Source organism: Lagopus muta, chromosome 4 (assembly GCF_023343835.1).
Source record: "Lagopus muta isolate bLagMut1 chromosome 4, bLagMut1 primary, whole genome shotgun sequence".
Taxonomy (NCBI): Eukaryota; Metazoa; Chordata; class Aves; order Galliformes; family Phasianidae; genus Lagopus; species Lagopus muta.
This window is the reverse complement of record NC_064436.1, coordinates 59095970-59108279: the sequence shown is the minus strand read 5'-3', so window position 1 is coordinate 59108279 and position 12310 is coordinate 59095970. Positions and strand designations below refer to the sequence as shown.

Below are 12310 nucleotides of genomic sequence, written 5' to 3'. Positions count from 1 at the left end.
TAACACAACCAAAGGAAGCGTTTGTTAGCAGCATAGTATCTATTCACATCTTCTAACGTGGTTTCAAAATCAATGGTACTTCTATTAATACACAAAAGTTATTTTTGCTAAATATCAAGAATTCCAAGCTGCAAATATATCAGTGTTACTTTGAAAAATGCCTGACATTTCTGTGACAGTGCTGAATAGTAGAGGAGATCCTTCCTGGCATTTTTACATGATGGCTGTCAGCAGTTCTTCTGAGCACTGCTAATGTGCTGTTCTGAGCCCACTGTTAATGGGCAAAAAATGCTCCTCTGCTGCAAGAAAGAAAGCAAAACCCTCCAGCTCTCCTGGGCCATTAGCAATCCTAATGGGAAATGTTTCTTTTTTTTTTTTTTGTTAGTTTATGGTTGACTTTTTTTCCAATGGAGAAATTTTAAAGTGGGGACACACAGGTGGTCTGCCACCTCAACAAAGTTCTGTGATTCATTATTGTGGAAGTCTGAGCAGAACTGCCTTATTTACACATATCAGCATGGAAGCCTGTCATGCACACATTAATAAAACATCATCTTTCTATTTTCCTATGAATATCATTTGTTGTGCCCTAATCAAATTGATATCACTGCTTCAGCAGTCCCTGTGGAGATACTTCAAACCCCATATAGCTTCAGAGTCAGGAGGGGGGAACAGGAATACCCATTTCTCACTAAGTTATGGGTCTAAATGCTCTAATATGTCTTCTCTTCTGAAGTCTCTCTAAAGTGACTCTACATGATTAGCTTGGATGTAAGGAAGTTGAAAGCTAGGCAGTACAAATCCTCAGTAATTTTGTTTGGATTTAAATTGTGCTTATCTTTAGAAGTCTTGTGTGCAAATACTCTTTTCCTAAAAGGGCTATGTGTTTTAGTTGTTACCACAGGGTTGTGTCTTTTTTATATCTAGGAGAGGGAAACTCTGAATTACTTTCAGATCTACAAAGTTAAAAGCAATTAGCCAAAACTTGGAGACATTTACTCTTAGAACCAAAAGAACAAAACCCATAGATTATCACTGCAGGGCTAAACTACACTTCAGAGAGTCCACTTCTAAATTACCATCACTAACTTCATCCAAATGAAAAAACAGATTACCTGCAGATTAATAGGTTACCTTGCATTAAGACTGTTCTGGATGACTGAGTTCCCCATGGACAGATCTGGGGAAAGGATATCAGAGTTATATGGAATGAAACTTGTACAGAATTTCCTACTGGTTTGCTGCCAAAGGTGTATACTGCTATGAAGGAGCAGTTATAGGTAGATTCAGAGAAGCTTTTCCCAAAAGGTGGGGATGCATAAAAAGCTAGACTTTCCCACTAACATGAAGTCAGTGAACCAACAAATCTGCTATGAAGCAGAAAAATCACACGTATGTTTTTACATACACACTCTAAAAAATGAATGATCATTTTTTCAGCCTACAAGTGGAAAGATTTACACAAAGAGGCTGGAGACTTGATGTCATAAGTTTGAATTTACACTGTTAGGGAATTCCCATGAAATAGAAGGATTCATTCCTAGATTCCCCTGAGCAAAGTATGACAGCTGGAGAAGAAGCTGAGCATCTGCTTGGTATCCTTTCATATTAACTCAATCTGAATAAGTTGGTGGTTATACTGTCAAACAATACTAATATTCTGAGGCTGTGTGTTATGTTACTTTAAAGATAACAGGAGATTTATTCTGAAATTCTTCGCATATTATTTAGTGAAGTATCCTTGATCAGTGCAGATGTGATTATGGGCTCCCATCTGTTTTACACCATGGCAATTTCAATTCAGGAAGTCACTCTTTTATACAACCAAAATAATAAGAACTAAGTCCTATGTCTCAGCATCTTAGAGAAATAGGAAAAAGAATCAGTATATTCTTATCATAATTTGAATTTAATTTAAGTAGGTCAGATTGTTCAATATATCTGCTCACAGATACAAAGACCTTGAAGAAAAATGGTACTGTAATTTTCCTAGAAACCACCTGCACCTGAATACAAACTATTTTCGTGGCAGTAAGCCTGCAATTATATGGTTACTGTTGCAGTAAAGGAAAATGGTAATTCTTGTATTTCAATCTAAGTCAATTTTGTAGTTGTCGGACAGTCTTCAAGTATATATTTTTTGTGATATTTTGGTTGATAATGATGGCTCTACATAGAGTAAAACAGATAAATTTAGCCAGATTAAATATGAGAGAATACTTCTAAGGTATGACGGCATAAAGAAATGACTATTTAGACCAGTGTTCAGAAGTTTTAATTTGTGGATTTTATATCATCCACTTCTGAGTTTACTTAGAACAATATTTAATATACGAATAAAAGCTCTGTGGAGGTTTTTTTTTTTTTTTTCCTTTTATCCTAAACTCCTCACAACTGATGTGATGCATCTTTACCTTCCCCACAGAATGTGCTACAGGGGGTGGAAGACTCTACTGCCTTAAATGTCCTTAGGAGAAGAATATGTTTTAGTGCAGTTGTTTAAAATGGGATGCCACTTCTCAGAAAAGACAAGCTTTTGAGATACAGAGCCTTTGATACCAAATGAACCAGGAAAATCCCTATAACAGCAGATGTTACTACTCTGATATGAAAATTCCAGAGTAGAAGACAGGAAGCTGCCTTCTGAAGCCAGCTGGGAGGGACAGAGTATAGCTGCTGAAGCATTCATCCCCAGTGGAGGAGGGAAGGTGCTGAGAGTTACCTTGAACTCAGTGCACTAAGAAGAGCTGAGCAGTGAGGGGTCTCTGCCAACAGCAGACACCTCCTGCAGCAATGTCCTGTGGAGGCCTAATGTTGCTGTAGCAACCAAAGTACTTTAAGAAATGTTGGAAGACAATTGCACCAATAGCAATAATAAATAAATAAATAAAAAATAAAAAGTAGAGCACGCCTTAAAAATCCTACTGCTCTCAGAAGGCAAAAAAGGCCATAGAGCAGTCATAAAGGCAGAAGGCAGTTTGAGAAAAATGTAATACCTAACATGGTTTTACATGTTGCAGGATGCTAGAGCACAATAGACCCCAAACAGTAAACAGCGATTCAATACAGATTAGAGTTCTTGCATCATTTGTTGACATTTTCTGCTGCCAGGTGCTCCCACAAAGACAGTAATTGGAAAAGTTGCCAGCAATGAGGCTTCTGAATGAATGGTAAAGGCAAGACTGACTCATAGACACTTGAAATTGTGACTGATATACCGTGCTGTGCTTTTGGCTGCGGTATAATATGTCATTTCTAAAAGGGTTACTTTCTTACCCTCACTGTGGAAAGCAAAATCAGGCGATTGGCTGGAAGCTTGCATTGGTTTGGGAAAAACAAGCCTGTTATGCCAAAGTCTGTTCTGTTTCACTGACAACTACAAAATAAGGATTTAAGTTTAAAGGGGACCATACACATAAATAATAGTCCCTAAGGGTTGTGAAACTATTCCCAAGCATACATATTCCCAAAGCAGGTTCACAAGAACAGCCATACAAAAACAATTGGATGTTTAAGAAATATTATAGAAGCATTCACAATTGTTTCCTAAATACCATGGAGAAGAGTCTATCAATCATCAACCAAGTCTTCAAAAAGCATGTAGGCTTGTGTTACTTTTTCTGCATGTCATGGGAGGGTGAGGACCCCTTTGAGAAAGAAGAGACAACAGAGGTGTGAATGGAGAAACTTTAAAGAAGGGGGTGTGCAGGTGATCTTTGTGATGGACAGCAAGATTTAAATAAACTTTCTATTACTTACTCTGGACCTAACTTCACTACATGAAGGGGATCTCTGTTTGACTTGATTTTATATTCCAGTGGTGTGATGTATTGTGACAATAAGTAATTACAAATTTCTGGCTGCCTTGACTTATAAAGGATTCTTGGCCACCGTTTTGCACTGGCAAAACATATTCTCCTGTTTGATACCCAGAGAGGGCTTCTGTTGGAATATACTGAGGTGAATAAGGACCATGCCACGGAGGACAAAGTATTTCTTTTGCACAAAGTATTTCAGACTACTGTAAACTGGAAGTTATTTTTCCATGTGAAAGGCCAAGAGCCAACAAAATCCTAGCTATGTGTTTAATGTAGAAATACAGGAGTATTTCTCAAGTATAATTTAAATCAAGATCTAGATCTTATCATTATTGCTTGATCAGCTACTGAAGTTATGTTTCACTTCCAATTTTATTTCTTATGGCTTCTAGTATTTTTGTACTATAATTTTCTGCATGGCCTTGTTTTAAACTGCATTAAAATTTAAAACTTTGTTATGGTCTTTATTTTAGTAAAAAAGATCATCTACTCATGTGTAAACAAAACATGAATCTTCTCTGTTTCAGCAAAACCCCACTGAATTGAACGAATATTTAATCAGTGATCACAATTACAGTAATTTTATACAGTTCCCAAGTGCAGTGAATCTATGTAAAGTGTCTTTAAAATACTACAATAACTTTAAGTACATGAATGAGTCCAATGATTTCAAAACAAGATTGCTTGAGTAGATGTTCCAAAAGCGTAGACTGCTTCTACTTTTTTTCGTGTTCTTGTTTTGGGGACTGATTTCTTAACTTTGCTAATCCTCATTGAAAAGGCTTAATTATTAAAACGTTTTTACTCAATTAGCTTTACAGAATACATTGTAACAGAAAAGTTTTTAATGAAAGTCATTATGATTGTGATCAGATGTCCTTGAGAAGCAAAAGACAACCAAACTTACATTCCTTTATCTGGTCAAGGGTAGAAAAACATAAATGAATTCTCTAGTAAATTTTTGACTGTTAAAAATAAATTAATCCTTACCTTTCCAAAACTCCCTTTGCCAATAGCCCGCAATATTTGAAAATGGTCAAAGTTAACTGGAAAATAAAGCAGAGAAGAAAAAGAATACAGTTTTCAAAGTGCTAAGTCAGAATCAGAAATCAACAGTACAACAGTAACAACAGTGCTTCCAACTAGTGTAGTTTGGCCATGTAATACTTGCATTCTTCCCTTAAAATATCAAATATATGTAATAGGTAGCAAAAGCTTTGCAGTAAAATAAGCACCACTGATTTTATTCATCAACCAGTGTTGTTCCAATATCTAGCATCTCCAAAAAGAAACATACCTTTGTCTAACCTAGTAACAAGATAATACGTTAGCATTACACAGCATTTTCAAGAAAGATTAAGATCTATTAAAAGAGTATTGAATAATTCAGGTAAGCAATTCCCATCTACTAATAGAATATGTAGTGATATAAAGATAGTGTTCTTCCAGTAATCGCTGTTTATGGGATGTTTCCCATATTCTGTTATGGTGAAGAAAGCTTATCCCATGGTGACCTTACTAGAATCAGCCCCTATGAACTTTTCCACCTTAATACCAATATTGGTACACATCTGCTACATAATGCTACATTGTAAGACTATTTCACTGATTCAGAGTAAGTTTGTTTAAGAGAATTGCACTTAAATCTAAATTCAGTGAACTGGAGTTGACAAAGTTAACTGAAAATTAATTGGATTTTTTAAAAATTTAATTTAAAATAAAACTTCCCTGTGTTCTTGGCTTCAATACTTTCAGCTATGTGCCTGTTACTGCCATAATAGTAATCAGAACAACTATGGAAACAGACTGTCACTGTAAATTATGGCAACGTGAATAAGTGCTACAAAATATGACTCAAATTTTGATGAAGATAATCCTATAAAACAAATAATACTTTAAATATCTATCAAAAACTTGTACTGGCTCAAGCTAAATGGTGAGTAGAGTGTTGCCAGGTTGATGTATATTAAGAGACTGAAAAGGGATAAAATCTTATTTTCACTGTTGCGGTGATATCTCATTTATACTACTCATGTCCATCCCTCCAGCTCCCTTCCAACCCCTGCAATTCTGTGATTCTATGTGATTTTTTTTTTTTTTTTATTTATTTGTGCTTGCTTACACTGTCTTCAAGGGAAGATGATTACCCCTTTCATTAGTGCAGCTATAGCAACCATCTTCTTGGTAATTACTGGAGACCAAATCAAATCCAGATCTAACAGATCTGAAAGCAGCAGACTCTCATCTTGAGCAAACAAAGATGGTAATTGTGAATATAGTCACTTAAGGATTTGGATACTAAAATGAAAATGCATAACTTTGCATAGATTAACAAGTTGCTATTGCTGGAAAACAAGTTTTGTGCTGAATCACATAGCAGTTATGGTTATTTAGGCATCTGGAATAGACAAGACTCTCTATCAAAGACTTGTGCTTTTGTTCTCTGCCCACAGTTTTTACCAGTGGAAGACTGCCTTGTAGTTCCTGCTGGTCAATACTGGTGTGAGAGGCAAGATGGTCAGTTTAGGAAAATGCCTTACACAGAGGCACATCAACATAAACCTTTTTGCTGTAACTCATCCTTCCCAGGCACATGCCCCAAAATAAAGGAGTGAGAGCTTCATGACTGGGATCTTTGAATTGATCAAGAAGTTTCAGTAGGAATTCAACACAGAATTAAGAATATTCAAATAAATGTGTTCATCTAATTTGTTTCTTTGATAAGTAAACTTAATCAATTTTTTCCTCCAGCATGCTGGCATTCTCTGTCACTCCCTTTCTTTAAAAGCTTCTGTTGTTTTCTGTTTGCTTTAACCAGCTTTAACAAATACTTTCATTAATGAAAGCTTATTTTGACTTTATTCTTTACCTTGCAGGCATCCAGGTGAGGCCAGCTCCCAAGCACAACCAGAAAACTGTTGATGCAGTCTGTAATTGTCTGAATTTAATTCAAGTCACATTTCACTGGGACTTGACTATATAATTGTGCTGAAACCTGGCTGGTTTTGAAATGTATCAATTTGATGAATTATTTCATTTATCCATTTTCATTTTGGAACTCATTTTATGCAAAACCAAAATTAAGCATTTATTTTTAGCCATTTTTATTGTCCATATACTTCTACTCTATTTATCTGCTCCTTGTTCTCCAGCAGTGTTTATTGCTCTGAGCAATTAGGACAACTTATTTTGTTATTGGAATTGGTTGTAAATTGAACTTTCCTAAGACAGAGGTGGTTAAATGAGGTGTTAAACCATGAGATTTAATATGGATTATTATTATATGGTAAGTCAAATAAGTGGCTAAGAAACATAACCACAATGATTGATAAAATTTTCTTAATTTTTCTATTTAGCACTATAAGAAAGTTGGATGTTAAATTTTCAGTTCTTCATTAAGAAACAATATTATTTTGTATTTGTACTTCACTGTTCTGTCAGCCTTACCTGAAATCAAGGTACAATTATTGTAATCTTTTTTTACAAGAGAAAAGATCATTTTAAAGACTGTGCAAGCATGTAAATACAAAAGTCTGCATTTGAAATGAGCCACAGTTGTAGACACTGCATTTTTCTGAAAAGTGTTAATTCTCTAAGCTGAGACAAGTTGATCTCTTTTGATCATTCAAACATATGCATAATATGTAATCAAAAACTGGGCATGTTCTTCTCTTGGGACGTTGGGAAAGGATAACAAAAGAGAAAAGTTTGCAATTGAGACCAATGTCAAGGTCAGAGGAGGAAGAGATGTTTTATGTCTCAGCCCCATCAACAGCAGATCAGCCTCATAGAAGTCCTGTTTGCACCACAAGTTCCCAGAGGAATGGTCAAGCTAAGTTAGTTATTGCTAGACCAGACATTCTCTTCAAGAGGTTTTAATCTCCAACTGTCAGAATTTCTGGCTCAATTTATTCATCACATTTTTTATTTTTTTTAACATTGTGTGTGTACTTTTTCTCCCTTTCTCCCATTGTGTGTGTCCCTTTTCTCCCAGTGAAAATTCAACACCATAGGTTCACCACTTATTCTGAGAAGAATTACAGCTCACTATGACCTCTAGCATTTCCAGTGTTCAAAATATCGTCAAGATCACATGCTGCCTTTTCTTCTGTGCAAAGATATCACAAATATGGTATTCTTGTCCTCTAAAACATGACATGTCTAACTCTCTTGTGGAGCCTGGTGTTATAACTAATGACATTTTTTCTAGCACAAAACCCAGCTGAGATAATAGTGTGGTTACAGAAGGACATTTTCTTCAGTAACTGTAATATCATTATTACTATTTTAAAAATAGTTTGGCATCATTTTCTGAAGAACAATTTTCTAACTTTGTGAGAAGTTCTTTAATTCACTACTATACCATACTTACAATTTTGAACTTGAATTTTTAGAGTACAGACATTTTTCAGAAACCAAAACTAATTTATGCTGTCTTCAACTAATATTCCACAAAGGCAAATTCACAAAATGAAGTTGTATTAAAAGCAAAGTGAGGAAGTTCCATTTCAGTTTTAATGGTTTTCATCAATTTGGAAAAAACAAGATGTATTATGTTCTCAGTTCTCCGTCTCACACCAAAAAGAGAAAGTCACCATAAATTAAAAACTGAGGACTATGGAATAAAACAGAAGTATTTTAACTAAAGGAGAAATTAGACCAGCGTTTACAATGCCTGTTTCATGATATTAGAGTGACTGCTGCTTGATAATTTCATTAATGAGATATATATTCATATGAATTAAAGAATTTAGTTTATTTCACTTAAGTCACACTCAAGTCTTAAGCAAATCCTATTGCACAGTTTCAAGTCTCTGTTAAAAACTTTATCCGTAAATTAGCCCAATGTAGAGCATTTTCCAGCAGCTTAATACTGAACTAAAAAAATCTTGAATGGTAATAATGATACCATATAAGAACATAATATTTTTACCCTTTCAATTGCATTTTTACAAATCTAGAGCAGTCTAGTGTTACCTAGCATTTGTTCAAGTGTAAATTAAGCCTTGCCTAAGAGGCAATATGTATATCAGGTTGATTCTACATAGAGCTGACATCTGCTATTCTTCCTGCAGCTGAGGAAAATTTATAGCATGTATATGTGATTCCTCTGAAGACACTAAACATTATCTGGAATAACTGGAATAATAATGCATCTACAGGAGAAAATATCCAATCCAATCCTTGCATCACAGAAAAGAAATGAACAGCTCTTCAATTAAAATGAAACAACGAAAAAATTAAGAATTTAATAAACCTTGAAAGCTAAATCCAGCCATTCTCCTTCTCTAGCTGATAGTCACTGATTTATTTGGTTTCTGCGGCAGCAGCTAAAACCCAAACATGAGTCTTAAGACATTAGAAAGTGAAGAGTAAAGATGTATTTGTAACACAAATTGCATTTCTAGATTTACTCTCAACTGACTTCAACAGAAAACAAAACCATGAAAATGTGATACAGCCATCAGTCTAAGGAAATTGATTTTTAAGTCTTGGATGTTGTGGTTTCAGAGAACTTTAATGCTTCCTGCTTCTGGGTGACTCAGAAAAACAGAGTAACAACTAAATCAGATTTTCTCTCTAGATTTGGCCCGTATGGTTTACTGCTTTAGACTCAGTGGACAGCAGTGGTTTTAGGATTCCAAACCTGTTCTGCAGTCTTCTTTACATGTGCCTCCTGTTCATACTTTCCAGCCTTTCCCAGAGTAAGCCACAATTCTGTGCTAACAGGACATCAGTAAGTCTCAGCAGCCTTCAAACCTTATTAAGATTGCTCTACTATTTCCACACAGAAACATACAAGATTAATAACCAAGTAGATACTGCCATATACATTCAGTATTCATTATGGAATCACCAGCTTCAATGGATATAGACAGAAGAAACATGAAAAGTGCTTAGAAATTAGATTAAGGAGCATGAGTTGGTTAGGGTAGTCATAAAGGTCTGCATTCCATCATGATTTGTTGATGACAAATGCACTAGTGAAGAAAGATAGTTTAAATTAAGTATTGAATTAAATAAGAAATGAATTTTTGTTGACAGAAAGGGAAAAAGCAGCTGCATCTTTGAGGTGAGCAAAGAATCCAAAATCTGTATATATTCATTGGGTGTATGGATGGAATGAGCCATCCCTATGAATTAATTGACTTTGGAGCACAATAATTAGAAAGAGTTACATAACTGAAGGACAAGAGAAAAGTATTTTCAGAGCTGATTTTATCTCATTAATGATGAAGCACGGCATTTTCTATCATTGTGTTTAGGGGCTTTGCATTTAAATTGCATTACAATGAATCAATTCTTCAGACAGTGTTTTAGTCTTGATATAAGCTGCTACTAATTATCACATTAATCATTTTTTATAATTAGCCAGAATTTACTTGCAATGAGAGTGCACCTGAATGTCAGAAAAATGTAATTCATAATTCAGCTAATTTTGCTTTGAGTTTAAAGACACATTTCAGTCTGATCATGTTTTGCAAACTAAAATATGGAAAAGGTAATTCTTGTGTCTTGGGAAACTCCGATACTTGAACACTAATCTACTCTCAGAAAAAAGAAAGAAAAATTTTTGATTTTGAAAGTAACTTTATGTTATGAATTGAAATAAAATTTACATTTTAAACTGATACCATTTTCGCATTCTAAAATATCAGAAGCAGTTCACAATAGTCAACTTCCACCCTGCTACAACTCTAGTCAAAGAAACTCAAAACAATGTCGTCCATCTTATGAAAGGAAATATGTATTTCAGCTCCCTCTATCTAAACAAAATGTTTCTATGATACTGAAAAATTTCAATTTCAGAGTTCATTATGGATCTACGGTGGTTTGTTTAATGGTAGATCATACTAAGAGTTACTCCTTGTGATGATGACCATGTCTGATCATCTATGATAGATCTTTGACTGGACTACATCTTCCATCAGTGAGGTAAACTCTTACCACTTGCATGACACACACTGTTCACTTAGGGGCGACCCAAAATGAAATCGTTCTGAAAAGGTAAATTTGAATTTCATTCCAAGTTATAAAAACAGCTCTGTTTTCTCAATACGAGACATTTTTTTTTTGTATAGGAAATTAACAACATTTTGATATTGTGTTAAAGTAAACCCTTTAAAAAGTAGTTTCAAAGGCAGAAGATTGAGATAGTTACCTTCATAGGGAACTTATAGCACTTACTACTGCAGGAAACCTTGTGAAAGCAGATAGTCTGTCCCAAAGGTGTACAAGGGAAGTCTGCAAGCAACTTCACTGTTTAGATAACTGAGAAAGATGCCAAATCTGAGCAGTTTGAATGCAACCAGAATCCTGCTCACTCTGTTCAGTGGAAAATAATTTATTCATTAGAAAAAAAAAAAAAAAGGTTAAATCAGCTTGCCAGTTTATGGTAGTACAAATGATACTGCATAAGCCAGGGAATCTCTGATCCAGTGCAGGGCAGTGTCATTCAGCACAGGAATGGTGACCTATAGAAGATACTGTAAAGAGCCAGCAAGATTTATTTATTTATTTATTTTAAATGGAGAAAGTAAAACTGAGATGGTCTAACTGGATCATTTTTGTCAATTTACACATATCATATAATCATCACTTCCAGTCTCTAAAACTCAATTTTTGTACGTTATACTTTTACGTTGTTGTTTTAATACTGAAGTAGAGCTCAGACACTCATCCCATTCAGTATGCTGGCTATCAGTCTTCTATTTTCTCCTCAGACATAAGCAATCAAAGGCAATAAAGGTAAGACAGTTTTAAGTCATTCTTCTAAGCAGATGTTTTGCCTCAGACAGCAGTCTCAGGAAGAAAACCAAACTTCCTTCTAAAACAATAGAAGTAATAACATAACATACTATACCAGAAAGATTTGAATCAACATAGTCTAAACATAATAACATAGTCTAACATAGTACAGCTGCTATTATTTGAAGACAGAATTACTCATTTAATCTAATGAATTTGAAATTATTTCTCATTAAGTAAGCAAACAATATATTGAATAGAAGTGATAGCCAGGCAGAAAAGAGGACATCAAATATGTGTTATTCTTGCAAAAAGTCAGCTATACCCTCTAGCCCAAGTTGATAGCATGTCCTCATAGGCAGTGCACTATAAAATAGGTAAAAATGACCATCTGTTTAACTTCACCATTGATGATGTGACCAGCAAAAATTAGCACAGAATATTATATATTTTATTCTTTTCTGGGAGGGGAGGGAAGTGTCCCAAAATAGTGAACAAAGGCATCAACTAGTTTAGAAAAGGGTAGAACTATAAAATAGTGAGAACCAGTGGGATTTTTCTAAAACAGACTAAGAGAGATCTGTACAGTCAAGATGCTGTTGGTGAACAACAGATAAAACATTCTTCTAATAATACTTCCATGCCCATGGGATGGAGGAGTATTGATCAGACCAAATTGGTCTGAAAACAGTAATTTGGTACCACAAACTGAGAGCAAGAGATTGAGCGCTGCTGATGGGCCA

General features: G+C 34.9%; 1 protein-coding gene across 3 annotated transcripts in view; it reads right to left on the bottom strand.

Moving 5' to 3' along the window:
- The window catches only part of STK32B (serine/threonine kinase 32B), a 152101-nt gene that overhangs the window by 121300 nt on the left and 18491 nt on the right, over window positions 1-12310 (bottom strand). For all 3 annotated transcript variants that reach the window (XM_048943147.1, XM_048943149.1, XM_048943148.1), the window contains exon 2: window positions 4809-4864. In XM_048943147.1, coding sequence (XP_048799104.1) covers window positions 4809-4864 — 56 coding nt within the window. The remainder of the gene's footprint in view (window positions 1-4808; window positions 4865-12310) is intronic.